This window comes from Meriones unguiculatus, chromosome 19 (assembly GCF_030254825.1).
Source record: "Meriones unguiculatus strain TT.TT164.6M chromosome 19, Bangor_MerUng_6.1, whole genome shotgun sequence".
In the NCBI taxonomy this organism is placed as follows: domain Eukaryota; kingdom Metazoa; phylum Chordata; class Mammalia; order Rodentia; family Muridae; genus Meriones; species Meriones unguiculatus.
In genome coordinates, this window is record NC_083366.1 from 31713311 (window position 1) to 31730915 (window position 17605).

The 17605-nt window shown below is 37.2% G+C and overlaps 1 protein-coding gene across 4 annotated transcripts in view; it reads left to right on the forward strand.

The window, feature by feature from the left end:
* Lyst (lysosomal trafficking regulator) overlaps positions 1 to 17605 on the forward strand; it is a 174631-nt gene that overhangs the window by 99370 nt on the left and 57656 nt on the right. For 3 of the 4 annotated variants that reach the window (XM_060372467.1, XM_060372466.1, XM_060372468.1), the window contains exons 21-31: positions 1166 to 1364; positions 2251 to 2382; positions 5044 to 5659; positions 6653 to 6830; positions 9196 to 9365; positions 10132 to 10362; positions 12238 to 12404; positions 13151 to 13300; positions 15783 to 15938; positions 16568 to 16759; positions 17310 to 17488. In XM_060372467.1, coding sequence (XP_060228450.1) covers positions 1166 to 1364; positions 2251 to 2382; positions 5044 to 5659; positions 6653 to 6830; positions 9196 to 9365; positions 10132 to 10362; positions 12238 to 12404; positions 13151 to 13300; positions 15783 to 15938; positions 16568 to 16759; positions 17310 to 17488 — 2370 coding nt within the window. The remainder of the gene's footprint in view (positions 1 to 1165; positions 1365 to 2250; positions 2383 to 5043; positions 5660 to 6652; positions 6831 to 9195; positions 9366 to 10131; positions 10363 to 12237; positions 12405 to 13150; positions 13301 to 15782; positions 15939 to 16567; positions 16760 to 17309; positions 17489 to 17605) is intronic. The other variant, XM_060372469.1, reaches the window with a different exon arrangement.

The following is a 17605-nucleotide window of genomic DNA, read 5'->3' on the forward strand; positions in this document are numbered from 1 at the left end:
CCCTTATGAGGAGGTTAATTACTAGCCTCTGAGGAGAGGATTTGAAGGGCCTAAGCAAGTTATGTCAGCCTCTATTTTTAGTAGTGCATGACATCCTACCAAGTTCTATAATTCAGGCAGTTGATAATACAGGACAAAGAGGCTGGGGACCTAAGTTTGTATTATAGTTGTACAATTATTTGTTTCTTTGTATGGTTCAAGCCAGTCAAATATCCTCTTTAAGCTCATATTCTAGACGTGAAAGATAAGACCACTGTAGAAACCACGGTAAGAAAGGGCTTACAAAGTTCTTTCTTACACAGTATGTTACTGTAACTTGTTTGCTCTGTTGCAAGAAGTCCTTCTAGTACTGTAGTGGAATCACAGTACTAACAGTGATGCTAGTATTACAAGAACTAAGATTTTTATGGCTCTATGGACTCAAAAAAATCCTTCAGTTTGGAACATTTCATATTTGGGGGATATAGATACTAATCTATAAAGCCTGTACAGATATCCTCCAAATCAAAAACCTGAAATCTAATAAAGCCCTTCTCGTCTCCAGAATTTTGAATTACAAGGTGATTACCCTGAATAGGGCTTAGTGTCTGGAGCATTGTTCTAAGAGTTTGTGTCATTGAATTCTTAAAATGATTTTATATAGTATTAGCATTATCCACATAGAGACAGCATGGATATGATAATGTACATGTGGAGCCACTGTACTTTTAGACACTTTGGGTTTTGAGTCTATCCTCAAGAGCAACTTGGCTTGGTAAACTAAATTAAGAGGCACAGAATTAAATTGCCATAGCTTTTAATGACAAGATTACTTGAGCTGAGAAGTAGTACCTTGAGTTAATGGTAAATATGGTCAGACTAGCGTAGTAAACCAACAGAATTCTATCTTAAAAAGGATATCAGTGAGATGACTTGGCAGGTAGGGTGCTTGCCATATAGCTCTGATGACCTGAACCTGATCCCCAGAATCTACATAAAGGAAGAAGGAAAAAACCAACTCCACAAAGTTGTCTTCTGATCTCTACATGTGTACCCACAAAATAATAATAATAATAATAATAACAAAATAATAATATTTTAAAGACTATCTTGTTTAAATGAAAAATTATTAAAAATATTAGCTGTTCTTTAACTCTAAAGAGAGTTTGACTTTTATTTTTTTCAGGAACACAGAGAGGGGCAACTTACATCCATGCCCCGAGAAGTTTGTAGATCATTTGTGAAAATCATTGCAGAAGTCCTTGGATCTCCTCCAGACTTGGAGTTATTGACAGTTATCTTCAATTTCCTGTTAGCAGTACACCCTCCTACTAATACCTATGTTTGTCACAACCCCACAAATTTCTACTTCTCTTTGCACATAGGTGGGTATGGTCATTGTTAAATCTTAACCGTTTCTACTCTTATCTGTTTCCTGCTAACCTGTATTTGTTTGACATTCATTAAATGGTCTCTCTGTGTTGGAAATGGCCCTAGTTGTGTATCAGGGATAGAAGGCAGTGCGGTTTCAGGATGAATCTAGAGAAAAATGGAAGCTGTCAATGAAATCAGAAAGATTTTGCAGTTGTGTTGATGGTGCATTTGAAGAGTCCAGGTAGAATATTCCTAAATATGAAGCAAAAAGGATGATTAAACTGAAAGTATTGCTTAGGATTCATATCATACACAAAGAGGATTCATAAAACTATGGGGCACAGGCTGCAGAGGTGGCTCAGTGGCTAAGAGCACTTGCTGGTCTTTCAGAAGACTTCAGTTCAGCTTTCAGCACCTACTCCTGCCTGTAACTGTAGCTTCAGGGGACCTGATACTTCCTCCTGACTTGTGCAGGCACCAGGTATACATGTGGCAGGCACATATATACACATACGTTAAAATAAAACATCTCATATATAGGCATATGACAAAGTCCTTATTCAAGGAATAAACAGATAAACAGTCTGTTTGGAGAGACCATAATTATACATGAAAGGAGAACAGTAAAAGGTGAAACCTCAGAAATAATTGTTAAAACAGTAGAGTTCAAAGAAAGTGGAAATTAATGTGGGCTGTAGTCAACAGCCTCAAAACCCAAAGTGAGAAATTGTGCTGGGAATCCTTAAATACTGCATATGACAGGAGAAAGCAGGCCTTATTTGTTTCTCTTTGAACATCTTTTTGTCAAAATTCATATTTAATGATTTGCTTTTAAAGATCATTTTTGTCTTATCCTATTTTAAATTTTTGCTGTCTCAAAACCATTTTGAATTCCAGATGGTAAGATCTTTCAGGAGAAAGTACAGTCAATCATGTACCTGCGGCATTCCAGCAGTGGAGGGCAGTCCTTTCCCAGCCCTGGACTTCTGGTAATAAGCCCATCTGCCTTTACTGCATCACCTCCTGAAGGTAATAATAGTAAAAAGCAGCTCATCTTATTTCAGTTATGAATATTCATAGACAATTAAATTGTGCATGTTGTAGCAGTATAATATAATACTATCCAGCCAAACTATGTTTAAGGAATGCATTTTTATCCATCAAAACTAATTGGACTTAGTATGTTTTATGTACACGTACACACACACAGAGGACATGGGAGTGAGATTGGAATGTGGAAGAAGGGACCTGAAAGTTGTTGCAAGGGTTGGGGTGAGATTTAGTCAAAATGAAATTAAATTTAAAATCTATTTTTACAACCACTGGTGTCAATATTTATACTCAGTCTAACAAGTTCAGATGCTCTGGAGGCTCCCAAAGTAGATGAGGCTCATGTTGTCTCTCTATTGCACTATCTTTTACTTTACCAGTCATTTGTACTTCATTAAAGCTTCTGCTTTACTTTTCAATTATATTCAAAAACATTGGTTGTCTTGTTCTTTCCTTTGCTAAGCCCATCATTTCAGACAGCTCACTTGTTAGGCTCACTGTCCCCTCTGTTATCTTTCTTCAATATGACCTGGTTATGAAAGCGTCCAAGCACTTCTAGAACCCTGGTGCTTTGCCCTGTTCTGTTGGAGATTGGTTTTCAGTTGCCTGCATCACTCTAAATAATTTTAGATGCAGTCGTACCTTTATATTTTTTTTTCTGGGTCTTTTGAATAGAGTTTTTAGGAGCTTTAGCCCTCTATCTAGAAAGAAGATCCTTTGGGAAGTTCAGGTGCCTAGAAGGAAACAGTCCTCTGATTCCACTCTGTTAGAAGCTGGATCCTGTCTCCAGCTTCTGTGACTCTGCCTCAGTTCCCCGTGCTTCTACAGTATTAGTTCAGCCTAGTTCCCATTAGCCATAAACCACATCTGTTTCCTTAATACTATCTTCAGTATCTTAGCATGAGGCTGTTGACCTGAAAAACACAACTGTGGTTCCCAGGCAGACAGCTTCATTGCCAAACACTGGACCAAGCTTTAAATGCTTGCCGCATCATTGCTTGTGTGCATAGAATTAATTCTCTTTTCTCTCTCAGTAGAATGAGTACTTAAGTCTTTAAGCTCATAGTAATTTCCTATATTCCTAATTACTCTTTTTTATATTAATTACAGTTTATTCACTTTATTATTAAGAGCCTACTTTATCCCTGTTTTCACAGAAAACACAGTGTTTGTAGATTTCCTGGAAATGAACTGGCCCTACTTGTTTTCCTTTCTCAACAACTGTCCTCTTCATGCTTGATAAGGCTTTTATTGTCAGGACGGCCTCATGTTCTACTCTAGTTCTACTCTAAAGAACTATTGAGTCTTGGAAGCAAAGCAGAGTTACGGAAAAGCAGGACAAGATGTATGGGTGTTAGTTTGCAATTTGTGTTTATTTTTCAGGGCATTTCAGTTATTCTCTAGTTGATTTTATGGTCATTTATTACAATATTTTAAGGCTGTGTTTTAATTAGCTTAGTCTAGTGTTTTGTAGGAAATGGTTTTTTAATTGTATCATTCTGAAACATTTTAAAATATAGTCATACTCCATTTTTTCTGAATTATTTGAACAATCTTTTGGCAAGTTTAGCCTACAAGCCAAAATACAAAAATTACTAGGAGAGTTCCAAGTTCTGTGTTTGTTTTATCAACACAAAACTTTGCCTCTAAAATAGTTTGTTCAGGAGCTATTTACTCTATCATACTTATAAAACTTGAACATGCATAAAAGTACCTGATAATCTCACTCAAACACAGGTTCCTGTGTACTCCTCTTCTGTATACTGGAAGAGCAGGTGTAGGGCAGAGCCTGAGAATATGAATTCTTAACCATTGCACTGGTGCTGTTGCTCTGTTGTTGCTGGTTCATACCCAAAGTTTGGGTAATTTACGCTTATATTCTGTGCTCATAAGGGATTTTTCTGGTCTCCTGAACATAGTGTTAGAACTGTTACATTGAAGAGCCATGAAGAAGAGAGATTATTATTTTACATTAGTAACTAAGTGCAGAAATAAGAGGGTAAAGAAGAGAACAGTCTGAGGGCCATTTTGTCGAGTAATGGCAAGTCCCACCTTTTCTTAAGCACCTGCTATGGTCCAGGCACTGCATGAGGTGCATCACACATATGACCTCTCTTCATCCTTAAAAATACCTTACAGAGTAAATATTCTGAACTGTCATCATACATTTTCAGGAACTACCACTTACATAGTAATTAAGTGATTTACCCATGGTCACTGAACTAACAGAACTTTTATTTTAATTAGTCATGTCTTATTGCAAAGCCTGAGCTCTTTCACTTTGTCATGTTGTACCTTATGACTATTAAATTAAATTAAATTTCACTCAAATTCACATAATTTTACTGCAGCTAAACCATTAATCCTAATGACTTCAAGCCATGCCACCAATATTGTATTTTATTAAGGAAACAGGAAAATGCATGTTTTTGAAAGCCTAGTAAAATATAGTTAAAAGAAAAATAGTCTTGCCATATATGAATTTTAAGCATTTTTTTTGGCTATGAAAATTACCCTTTATGGATTCGTGAATGATGCGAGGCAAGTGGGCTGTTGCCATGTATGTGACTTACATTATAGAAGAGAATTGATTCTATTTAATAGATTTTTAAGTACTATTTTTCTGTCTATACTTACTAGGAACCAGTTCTTCCAATGTTATTCCACAGCGGATGGTTGCTCAAATGGTTCGATCTAGAAGTCTACCAGCATTTCCTGTTTACTCACCACTAATGCAAGCACAAAAACTGGCTGGAAGTTTGAGCTGTAGTATTGACAAGTTACAAAATGTTGCGTATGCCCACCCAGAGAAACGGAATCCATTAGGGAGTCCCTACACCCTGAAAACAAGCAAAGAGGAAGCACTTATCAGTAGCTGTGAGTCTGCAAAAACTGTTTGTGAAATGGAGGCACTTTTTGTAGCCCAGGCCTCTGCCAATGGGATCTCCAGAGGAACACTGGGGTTTCCCATAGCCAGAGTAGATCACAAAGACTTGGGAACTGAACCCAGATCAGGTGATGACAGTCCTGGAGATGAGTCCTATCCACGTCGACCTGATAACCTCAAGGGACTGGCCTCATTCCAGCGAAGCCACAGCACTATTGCCAGCCTTGGGCTTGCCTTTCCCTCTCAGAATGGATCTGCAGCTGCTAGCAGATGGCCGAGTCTTGTCGATAGGAATGCTGATGATTGGGAAAACTGTGCATTTTCTCCTGCTTATGAGGCAAACTACAACAGAACCGCAAGTGCTCACAGGTAGTCATGTTTTCTTCCCTCAGAATCCCTGCACTAGAAATGTCTTCATTATGCCACTTCTGATCATATTACATTAATACCAAGCAGAGAGATGCCTTCTTGTTTATTTCTTTGTTAGATAATACTGATTACTATACTCACCCAAAAGCCAAGTAAGTCTGTAAGAAAAATATCTCTTGTTGTTTATTCGTTTATTAGATAGAAAATCTTAAGTTTGGAATAGTCATCAGATTGGCATTCCTAGATACTGTCTGGGACCCTGAGTGATCAAACTTTCTGTGATAATGAAATGTTCACTGTGGGACATTTGAAATGCAGCAAGAGCAGCTGAGGACCATGACTGTTTTTCCTAAATATATTTTTTTAGTAATTCTTTGAGAATTTTATATATCTCCAAACTCCTCTTAGATCCTCCCTCTACTCTATCTTTACTCATCCCCTACTTCATGTTCTCTCTCTGTTTTTTTTTTTAATAACCTACCAAGTTCAATTTGTGTTGCCTATATACTCACAAGTATGTTGGCATCCGCTGGAGAGTGATCAGCCTACTAGAGACCATACCTTAAAAAAATAATAATAAAAATAAATAAATAAATAAATAAACAACAACTGGCCCACCCTTCCTCCCTCCATCCCTTAGAAGCCATTAGCTGTCCATAGATGCTCACTTAGGGTGAAGACTTACAAGCCCCTTCTCCTTTCATGCTGGGCTGTCGACTTACCCTGGTGTTGTACATGAAGATTTGGATTTTAAACTTCAGTAGTTTAAGTAGCATATGTGGAGGTGGCTACTGTCTACTGTGCTGGAAAAACATCTACCTTAAAAAGCAATAGTAAATTTGTTAATCATGCTCAAATTAGAAAACATTTAAAAACATTCTGAGCATTTGTTCTGCATGTTAAAGTTGCTACTTATTGCCGCTCTTAGGGTATTGTTCATATGGATTTCTTTCTGATACTTTGTTAGTAAGGCTTTCCTGGTTTCTGTCACAGTGTCACTGAAGACTGTTTGATACCTATCTGCTGTGGATTATATGAACTCTTAAGTGGGGTTCTTCTTATCCTGCCTGATGCTATGCTTGAAGATGTGATGGACAGGATTATTCAAGCAGATACTCTTCTAGTCCTCATTAACCATCCGTCGCCTGCTATCCAGCAAGGAGTAATTAAAGTAAGGGTAAAAACTACATAAGCAATGCTTTCATCAGGAAAATTTAAATTGCTTAGTATATATTAAGACTGAAAGCTTGTTTTATATTTAAGAACAGTGAACTATTAGGATGGGAGAGATGGCTTAGTGGTTAAGAGCATTGGGCTCCTCTTAACAGAGGACCCAGATTCAAATCTCAGCACCTACATAGTGGCCCACAACCATCTGTAACTCCAGTTCTAGGGCATCTGCCACGCTTTCCTGGCCTCTGTGGGTACTAGAAACACAGTGTATTGACATGCTTGCACATAAGACACCTACCTACATAAAATTAAATTAAATTAAAATTAAAATCTATTAAAAATAGCCATCTGTAGTTTTGTTATTTCATATTGGCATTTTGTATGTAGTCTTCATTTTAATCTTAAGTTTTTCTCATACACTGATTTATATCAATCAGTTTACCAATGAATTTATATATCTTAACAGTAACTGTGTTTTACAAAAATTTTAAGGATTATAGTTTATTGGAAGTCTTTCCTGCAGTGTAGTATCAATTTTTGAACAATTAAGTCTCAGCTCAGTTGTCTCCTTTGTAAAGAGGCCTTCCCTAAGTATCATGTCAGAATTACTGCCCTCTGGCTATACTCTTTATATATTTTTATATGATTTTTAAATTTTATGTGCGTTGGTGTTTTGCCTACATTTATGTCTGAGTGAGGGTGTCGGATCCCTTAGAACTGAAGTTACAGACAATTGTGAGCTGCCATGTAAGTACTGGAAATTGAACCTGGGTTCTCTGGAAGAGCAACCAGTGCTTTTAACTGCTGAGCCACCTCTCCTGCCCCACTTTTTATATTTTTAAATGTATTTGTGCACTTGTTTTAAATTTCTACTGTGGCTATAAACTGTGGGAATCTATGTACATCTTACATACTAAGTATACTGTTGAATAAATCAATACCCAATATGAATGGCTTCCTTTGGAAAACGAGAATATTAAAATGCTCTTTTAAAGATTCTTACTTTTAGTTTGTCTGGATGTAGGCATTGTTTAGTTTCTTCATATCCCAGTATAAAATTGCTACAAAGGAGAATAATTTAAGTCCCTACATTCAGTTCGTTTATTTGTACTAGAAGAAAGTCATTGACCCCACTAAGTATGATGTCAGGAATTCTGTGATGAAGTATGTGCGATGACTTGATAAAGAAGAATGGGAGCATGGAGAAAGGAAATTATTCTTAGGAGAAAGTAAGGAAGGATTCATTTAATAGTTAGCTATATAGTAAGGTCTTTAAGGAGGGCAGTAAACAGATGAGTGTTTGGGAAGAATCCTCTCTCTCCATTGTGAGGGACGACTGAAAAGAAGGGAGAAGGGCAGGCGTTCTACTTGAGAAAAGCACCATCCTTCAGAGAAGAAACAGCTATGACAGTTGCTAACCTTTTGGAGCAGCAGAAGACTCTGGTGCTCATGACCTGAAGTTATGCAAGCCAGAGGACACAGTTGAGAGTCTTTTGAAGGAGATATACCTTTGTATTTACATGTGGGGATCAGTAATAGAAAAGCCAAGAGGGTGTTTGCCTTGAAATCTAGAGGGATGATTCTATGGTCGATCTATATTTTAAATTGTGGGGAAAGTGACTTTAGAAAGAAAAGTAATTAGTTGAGTTTTACATGTGTTACATCTAACAAGTTAGAAAGTAAGGGCTAGCAAGATGGCTTAGTGGGCAAAGACATGTCCTGCCAAGCCCAGCAGCATGAGTTTGATCCTCGGGCCCTCTACACTGTAGAAGTGAACCAACTCACTTCTGTTGTCCTCTGACCACCACATGTGCACTGTGACACTCCTTACCTCACACATACAAAATAAATAAATAAATGTAAAAATGTCTATGAACATGTATATCTGTCTTCTGGGATTTTTTAATAAAAGAAGAGAAGGTAAGGGGAGAAGGAGGAAAAAGAAGTTTTAAAATGATAGAAATTCAGGCTTTTGATCAGGATCTCTCAGAAAGCTCTCTCAAGAGGTGTGTGTGTGTGTGTGTGTGTGTGTGTGTGTGTGTGTGCAGATATGATGAAAAGACAGTACACTATTTTTTTCCTTTTGAATTCGACATAACATTCTACTTAGACTCAGTCATGGCTGCCAGTCCACTAGGACTAGGTTGCTCAGCTGCAGGATGTCATCAAAGAAGTATGAATTCCCCAAGAAAGAAATCACTGCTAGGGAATTTCTCTATGCAGGTGACATGGTTTTTTAGCTTTCTTTGTATATGACTATGTATTTGAATAATAAATAATAACTTACAAATACAAGAATTATATAGCATCTTATTTGTATGTATTAAATGTTAACATCTAAATAGTCTTAATTTTTTCTTTAGCTGTTACATGCATATATTAATAGAGCATCTAAAGAACAAAAGGACAAGTTTCTGAAAAACCGTGGCTTTTCCTTACTAGCCAACCAGCTGTATCTTCATCGGGGAACTCAGGAGTTGTTGGAGTGCTTCACTGAAATGTTCTTTGGTCGACGTATCGGCCAGGATGAAGAGTGAGTTCTCTCTACCATAACTAAGAGATCTTTTGTCTAAGAGATCTTTAGTGTGGGAGACAAATTCAGATTGTGGGGAGCTTAAATTATTTACTGCGGTCATTTTGTGTATGTGCGCATTGCTGGAGATCAAACCCAGGACTTTATGCATGCCAGGAAGTGGCCTACCACTGAGCTGTATCCCAGCCATGGTGATTTTCGTAGTAGTTCTCATTTACATGAATCATTGTTTGGTTTGGCTTTAGAGCAGTTTTGCATGATCTTATTTTATTCTCATAACACTCTTTAAAGAAAGTAGGACAGGGATCGTCACACACATTTTTCAGATAAGGAAAATCCACAAAACAGCCAAATAGTATTAGCTCAGGAGTGAAAGATTTGTTCATTTGTGATAGCTGTTTTTACTAGCCCGCTGTCACTAAGCTAGTGTGTAAGCTAGTAGTTTTCCTTTACACTTGTTAGTATGCTCCACACAGCAGGCATTCTTTGGACACAAGATTGTCAATGGATGAATTCAAATGAGTCCTTGGAAACTATGAAATTTTATATGTATTTCACCTGAGGGTTTATGCATTAGTTGCATGTTTTGCCTTATTGGAAACTACAATCTTTTTTTTTTTTTTAATTAAGAATCCTTATTCCCAACACTGTTTTTTTGGTAGCTTCAAAATCAGATTTTACAAACAGCTTATGGTGTCGAGCATTTTTTCCCAGTTTGAGACTGCCTGCTTCTAACATGCCCTTCACTGTGTCTTCTTTGTTACAGATTTGATCTGGAGGAGGTGAAACACATGGATCTTTTCCAGAAGTGGGCTGTCATTCCAGTTCTGGGACTAATAGAGACTTCTCTCTATGACAATGTACTCCTGCACAGTGCTCTTGTACTTCTTCTACAAGTTCTGAACTCCTGCTCCAAGGTAGCAGACATGTTGTTGGATAATGGTCTGCTCTACGTGTTATGTAATACAGCAGCAGCCCTGAATGGATTAGAAAAGAAGTAAGTTTAAACTGCTAGTTATGTCTGATAAGATCATTAGAATGGGAAATAGTTAATAGGTCATCTTAAGGAGTTTATTTATTTTATAATACTTTCAAATAATTTCTTTCCCACAGAATTAAATTAGCTTGGAAATAGCATGTTTTTCATCACCTTCAATAATGTTTTGTTAAAAATAGACTGCTTATATGACCCAGGTTTTTCTTGGATATTTATAATTGAAGACAGTAATATACTTTCAGATATGTTTGTCAACAAGCTTCCACTGTAGTCTCAGTAGTTAAACCCTTCGCAGGAAGAGACTAGATCGAGCTGCAGTAGCTCACGGATCTCTAAGGAGCTCGGGGACAGCAGAGGGCTCTGTATCATCTCAGTAAACTCACTTGCTAGTGTGTCACTGCTTCTGTGGTCAGTTTACAGTAATAGAGAATGTTAGTGCTGTTAGTACACATTAATCTCTAATAGTCAAACATACCCTGGCAAAGGGCTGCCTCCCCTTTAAGTAAGACCTTTGAAAAGTAAATTGTTAATTAGATTTTGTATTTTGGGTGTCTCCACATCTCGTTTATCTTTTACCACTTTTCACTAGCATGATAGTAATAATACAGATCTTTAGGTGCACCATCTTGTATGCCAAAGCAGTAAGTGCTGTCCATATTTTTGCACAGTGCAGAGCATCTGTGCACAGTGATTATCTGGGCAAAGAGAGACTGCTTATACTCACCAAGTCCAGCTTCCATTGGGCACTTATACTTGAGGTTCATGTGCTCATGTCTATGAAAAGGAGAAGCACAAAGTATTATGATTTCTCAGTACACTTAGACTTGATTTTGGTGCAGTGTATAAAATTGGTAAAATGGGGAAGGAATGTATAGGTTTGTTCTGAAGGTAGTTTTTCCTAAAATAAATTATACTGATAGGTCCTGTGTGTCACTATGTTAATTGGCCCTAAGAAAGTTATATTTCTAACCCTTATTTAATTTGAAAAACTAAATATAGAAAAGTATTTGGGCCTGGTATCGTACACCTGAGTAGATTGTTAAGGTTAAACTTGTGGGCAGAGTGATTCATATTCATTGTGTGTTCATAAGTGATTAATATACATTCAAGCTTATTATCCTTAATTCAGCTTCAATATAAGTTCAAGGTTGTAGTCCCTAAAATAACTTGAATTTATACAGCTGAAATGCAGAGCGATTAATTAAATCATTCACACTCACTATCCCTTAGTATTGTTGCTGCACCTTACCCTTCACCCTGCATGTAGGCTAGGAACCTGTGTGGGTGTCCCCTTGGTGTCCTGTATAATCTCTGTCCGCTATAGGAACCTGTGTGGGTGTCCCCTTGGTGTCCTGTATAATCTCTGTCCACTATAGGAACCTGTGTGGGTGTCCCCTTGGTGCCCTGTATAATCTCTGTCCGCTATAGGAACCTGTGTGGGTGTCCCCTTGGTGTCCTGTATAATCTCTGTCCGCTATAGGAACCTGTGTGGGTGTCCCCTTGGTGTCCTGTATAATCTCTGTCCACTATAGGAACCTGTGTGGGTGTCCCCTTGGTGTCCTGTATAATCTCTGTCTGCTATAGGAACCTGTGTGGGTGTCCCCTTGGTGTCCTGTATAATCTCTGTCCGCTATTTATGATGCGGTTCTTCCTTGGGTGGTTTTCTGAAAGACTGTATTTTTGACAGAAGTCAACATGTCTTCTTATTTCCATTCTTAGTGTGCAGGGTGCATTGCTTGCCATAGAATAACCATGAATAAATATTAAATGAATGCATGCTGGTAGCAGAGACTCTAACCAGTTCTTTGCCTTAAATTATTGGCTCTTATGCTTATAAACGTCTTGTTTGTTTGTTTCTGTTTTGGCTCGTGTTAGCATTCCTCTGAGTGAATACAAATTGCTTGCATGTGATATACAGCAACTTTTCATAGCAGTGACAATCCATGCTTGCAGTTCCTCGGGCTCACAGTATTTTAGAGTTATTGAAGACCTGATTGTACTCCTTGGATATCTTCAAAATAGCAAAAACAAGAGGACACAAAGTAAGAATGAATTTTTATGTAATTTTTCTCATAACTCTTACTGAAGGCTTAAACTTAATGATGTGTTGGCATTAAATTGGTATTAAAAGCAACCGTTGAGTTGTTGAAAATAGAGTGATTGAAGACAATGTAATTAGTAGCTGGCAGAAAGTAATAATTTTGTTGTTGTTGATGTTTTACCAAGTAGAAAGCAAAGGTTTATTTTGAAGAGTAATGATCTTTAATTTTTTTTAAATGGGAAATACTAACTGTGAAACCTGAAAGCATGTGGATTGTTGAAGATTTTCCTTTATACAAAATTGCTTTTGAAACAATTTTTTAAAATGAAATAAATGTTTCATTTATTACTTTCCCATTCAGATTTTTATAGTGAGGCTAGGTATGGTGATACATATCCAAGAGGTAGAGGCTGGAGGATCCAGAGTTCAAGGTCATCTTTAGCTGCATAGCAAGTTAAAGGCCAGCCTGGGCTAGAGAAAACATTGCTGCAAAAATTAACGAAAAAATGTATAGTGACAATATGGGTATTTACTTTAACATTACTTTTAAATATAACTTAGAAATACACTAAGAGCCCGTGTTGATGAAACAATTTTAACTTCTAAGACCCTTTTGCTTAGATATTAAATATTATAATTTGGGTGTTAGATTATATATCTTAAATATTAGATGGTATATTAAATAAAATTAATTAAAAGAGTCAAACAATGATAGCTTGAAAACATTCTAGTCTCTCTTGGGTTTAGGTATGGCTTTGGCCCTGCAGCTTAGAATTCTCCAGGCTGCTTTGGAATTTATAAGGAGCACAGCCAATCATGACTCTGAAAATCTAATAGACACAGCCCAGTCACCCACTCACCACCATTCAGTGTCCCAGAAACGGAGAAGCATCGCTGGTGAGTACTAAGGTGGCATTTTAGTAATTATAAATTGAAGTTGTCTATACTTTTTTATATTCTGATGCCATTTACATTCAAACTATTTTTCCTGCTGGGCAAGGAGGCACATGCCTTTAATCTCAGCACTAGGGACACAGGAGCAGCTATGTCTTTGAGAGTTTGAGGCCAACCTTGTCTAACATACTGAGTCTGTTGTCTCCAGGAGCCAAGAAATTAAAACATATTTCTTGGTTTTGAAAAAATAATAAATGCTAACATCTGAGAAAGGTTTCCTTTCAGCAGAAACCATTGTACCCAGAAGAGGCTACATAGCTGTGTCCGGGTTTTGTCCTAATGGAAGTCATCAGGGTTTTCAGGAAACACATGATATGATCAGATAGGTGTTCACTGTAGAGTGAGGACTCTGACTTCTGGGGGGAAGAAAGAAGCAGCAAAGTGCAGAATCCATGTGGGGGCCGTGGCAGCAGTCCAGGCAGACGGTGGGAGCTTGCTGCTGGGTAGAGTGTACAGGGCAGAGGTTACCGTGAATTTGTGTGTGTCATCAAATAATGAAAGCTCAGACATTTTCCACAAAGCCCGTTGCTGCTTTTATAGAAACATTAACTAGGAAGACAATAAAAAACCACAAACCTGGGATCTATGTTCACATACACATACACATATACACATGTGTCTCTTGTATATGTGCAGTGATATACATAGTATATGTAAGAATGTAGTGTTAGTCCAGGTCCTGCTCAGTATCTGCTGCAGCTGTTTGTGCACACGCTTGGATACATATGAATATAGTACTTAGTGTATTTCTTGGAATTATTCTCGTAGTTGTAAAGGCTTTTAATTCTAAACCTTTCTCTCCTTGTATTAATTTTCTTTTTGTGTGTTCAGTGCTGTGCAAAAATTTAAAGTCATATGTTGAAAAGCTCACCCATAAGAAATACTTCTAAATATGTTTGTAGTATTATGTTTAAATAAAATTACACTAAATCAAACTTATAAAACATCCATGTAACTAAACTTATTGGCCCCTATTTATTCTTCCTTGTTTAATATCTAGACAGAGTCTCTCTTCTTGAACCATTCTCCCATATACCTGTCTTCTCTTCCAGGTAAAAACTGTGCCCTTTTCCATATCAATTGTAGTGTGCAGCTTCCTGTATGCTATGGCATGGAGTCTGGTTTCTCTAGAAGTGTCATATCTAGGGTTTATACTCTTAAATTCCCAGAGGTGATAGACACTGTCATGTTCCAGATTAATCTTCCTTCGGTCTCACATATGTGTTGTTCTGTGTGGCAGTCTTGAGTTTCTGTCAACCCAGTGAATAGGGTCAGATTCAACCTTTTCACCCCAACTCCCAACACACACACAGAGGCAGGGCTGGAGGTGATGGAGATATGTTTTTGCCTAAATGGTATCATGCTCTACCAACTTTTTATAAAGTGACTTCTATTTTTAATCAATCATGTTAAAGAACACAGTGTTTGGTAGTTCCTGTATTGTGTGTTGTGATCTTCTTCCCTAGCTTTTATGCTTCTCTTTACTAGATTTTGCTGTTACAAATAAGATCACAATATGTAGTTTTTAAAGTAAAAAATTTTGTACATTGCCTTTAATGTATAAAGATAGAGGAAGGAGTAGGGTCTTCAAGTGACATATGTCCATGTAAAGTGTCGTTCATACAGGTAGGTAATAGATTAGTGCAATTAGCACACAAATGAAATTTTAACTAATAAAATCAGTACCAACATGATGACATTTTATCCTTTTGAAGAATGAGATAGGTACTACATTTTATATCCATTATTTTACTTAATTCACAAAACAATGCTCTTGACTCAGCCATCAAATAATGCATACCAGCCACGTACAAACTCCTACTTAAACTTGTCTTCATAGAACTGGAGGAAGTGATCAAAGAGCATATACACAAATATATGACTAGTATCCAATAATGGCAAATGTGTTCCTGTGAGGTTAGCTCTGCTTTATTTTCTAATATGTATCTTATAAACAAGAAAATGGGCTTAGAAAAAGAAGTGCTTGAGGCTGTAGGAGATCCGCGTGGCTTCAAAGCACGAGGGCAGAGTGTACTTCCTCGTTCACAGTATAGCATGAACCCTCATCAGCGTCTTACTGCCCTGCCACCCCTTAGCTGGAATTACCATTGTATTGTTTATGATAAATCTGTGGCTAATGTGAGGATGATTCCACCGCAGAAGTGTTATCTGGCAGTATTACTTTTAATATCGTCAAGAATTATTTTCTGTTTTGTTTTTGTTTTTTTTACCTCAAAGATAACTCTACCCACCGAAATTATTAACTGATATAAAATAATTATTAGTGGACAATCTAAAAAAACTATTAAAAGTTTAAATATCTTGTTGGTATGTCATTAAAACCTCATAATTTAGTCAGATGCAAGTAATTTGTAAAAATGTCATTTATGGAAATTGACATTTGTTTTTATAACTTAAAACAAAGGCTCAGTTCCAGTAAAGAGTTCTGTTATTCCTCATATACCAAGACGTCATTTTGGTTCCTTTGGTCAACTTCCGATGCCCTTCTTCAGTCCATTAAATCAAGACTCCCCCCAACTCTGTCCTGAATGTACCATGTGTGTGGTACCTCCCAGAGCAGGTGCAGTAAGCACAGGAACAGCATTCTGCCTTGTTCAATCTGGGGAGGTGTTTCTCAGGAAAAGCTTTCCAAATAATGCATCCACCTATAATCATTGTGCTGGCAAATCACTGGACTTATATCCACTTTGTGATCTCTTCACTCCTGACTGATTTCTTACTTATCATTACGTATAACTTTCTAACCTATAATATTTAACAGTAATTACCCAGATATAGTAACATTATACTAAATTATCATCTTTTTTCACTAAAGTATCTTGTTCTTTAAAACTATTGATGATTTTGGAAAACAAGGAAGTGAAACAGTGAAAATAGTCTATCAGATATTAAAGCCACTAGTACCCACTGATACTTTAAGTTTTTCAGAAGACTCAGACTTTGACAAATGATGAGCATTCTCCCATGTTATTGGCTTTAATGCTGTTATTTTGGACTTTAAATCCAGAAGTACTGTTGCACTTCTTTGGAGAAATAAAAAATACTAATTTCTCTTACTCTCTTTTCCTTAATATAAATTAATTTTATAATAGAATTATTCTTTTCATGACCAATAATCAAAAAATTGTAGTGAAAATAAGTTTATTGTTCATCATTAACTGTGGCATTGGATAATTTATGTACTTCAAGGTCCTCGCAAATTTCCCCTGGCTCAGACAGAGTCTCTCCTGATGAAGATGCGCTCGGTGGCCAGTGATGAGTTGCACACCATGATGCAGAGGAGAATGAGCCAGGAGCACCCCAGCCAGGCCTCGGAGGCCGAGCTCGCCCAGAGGCTGCAGAGGCTCACCATCCTGGCTGTGAACAGGATCATTTACCAAGGTAGCGATTAGATAGCTGGTGATTGCTGCCAGTGTATACTGTTGAAAGCATCTTGTTATGCTGGTCCTTGTGGTTGGTAGATATCACAGTTGGGTTGCTTTCCTTCCTGGGCAGCTTTAATATCATCTTCCTATACGATGAAAGCTAGTCCTCAGGCAGGAGGCTTTCAGGTCAGATACAGTTCCGAATTGTGTCTAAAGTGCGTGGGATCTTCAGCAATAGGGTCTTATCTTCTGACTTCTGAAAGGCAGCCAAGAGCACCTGTATTCTTTTGGGAGTCTCTTGGACTCCCCTAACCAACAACTTGAAAGGAAGTTTTTGTTAGATTAGTCTGTAGCTCTTGTGGATTCTAAGTGGCATAACTTCATTACAATACACACAATTATATGTGTTATATGTGATTTTGGGTTATATATAAAATAATTCCTTATGGCTGTTTCAAACATTGTGTTATTTATCCCACCTCTTTTCTTATTTTTACCAGCATCATTACCATGTATAATATGTATCAATGAGTTAACTAATTTTTTAAATTCTTTTTAATTCAAAGAGTTGAATTCAGATATTATTGACATTTTGAGAACTCCAGAAAATGTGGCCCAAAGCAAGACCTCAGTTTCCCAGGCTGAAATTTCTGAAGAAGATGTGCATCATGAGCAGCTTTCTGGATGCAATCCATTTCAGAAAGAAATGCTTGCATATCTAGTAGATGGATTCAAAGTGTCTATTGTAAGTAAAATAAGGACTTGGAATATTTACGTTTACACAAAAGAAATAGAGGTTTACATGTCTGAACTCTAGGTTTCCATAATTATATTTCTTTGTGCTTGTCAGCATTTTTCTGTA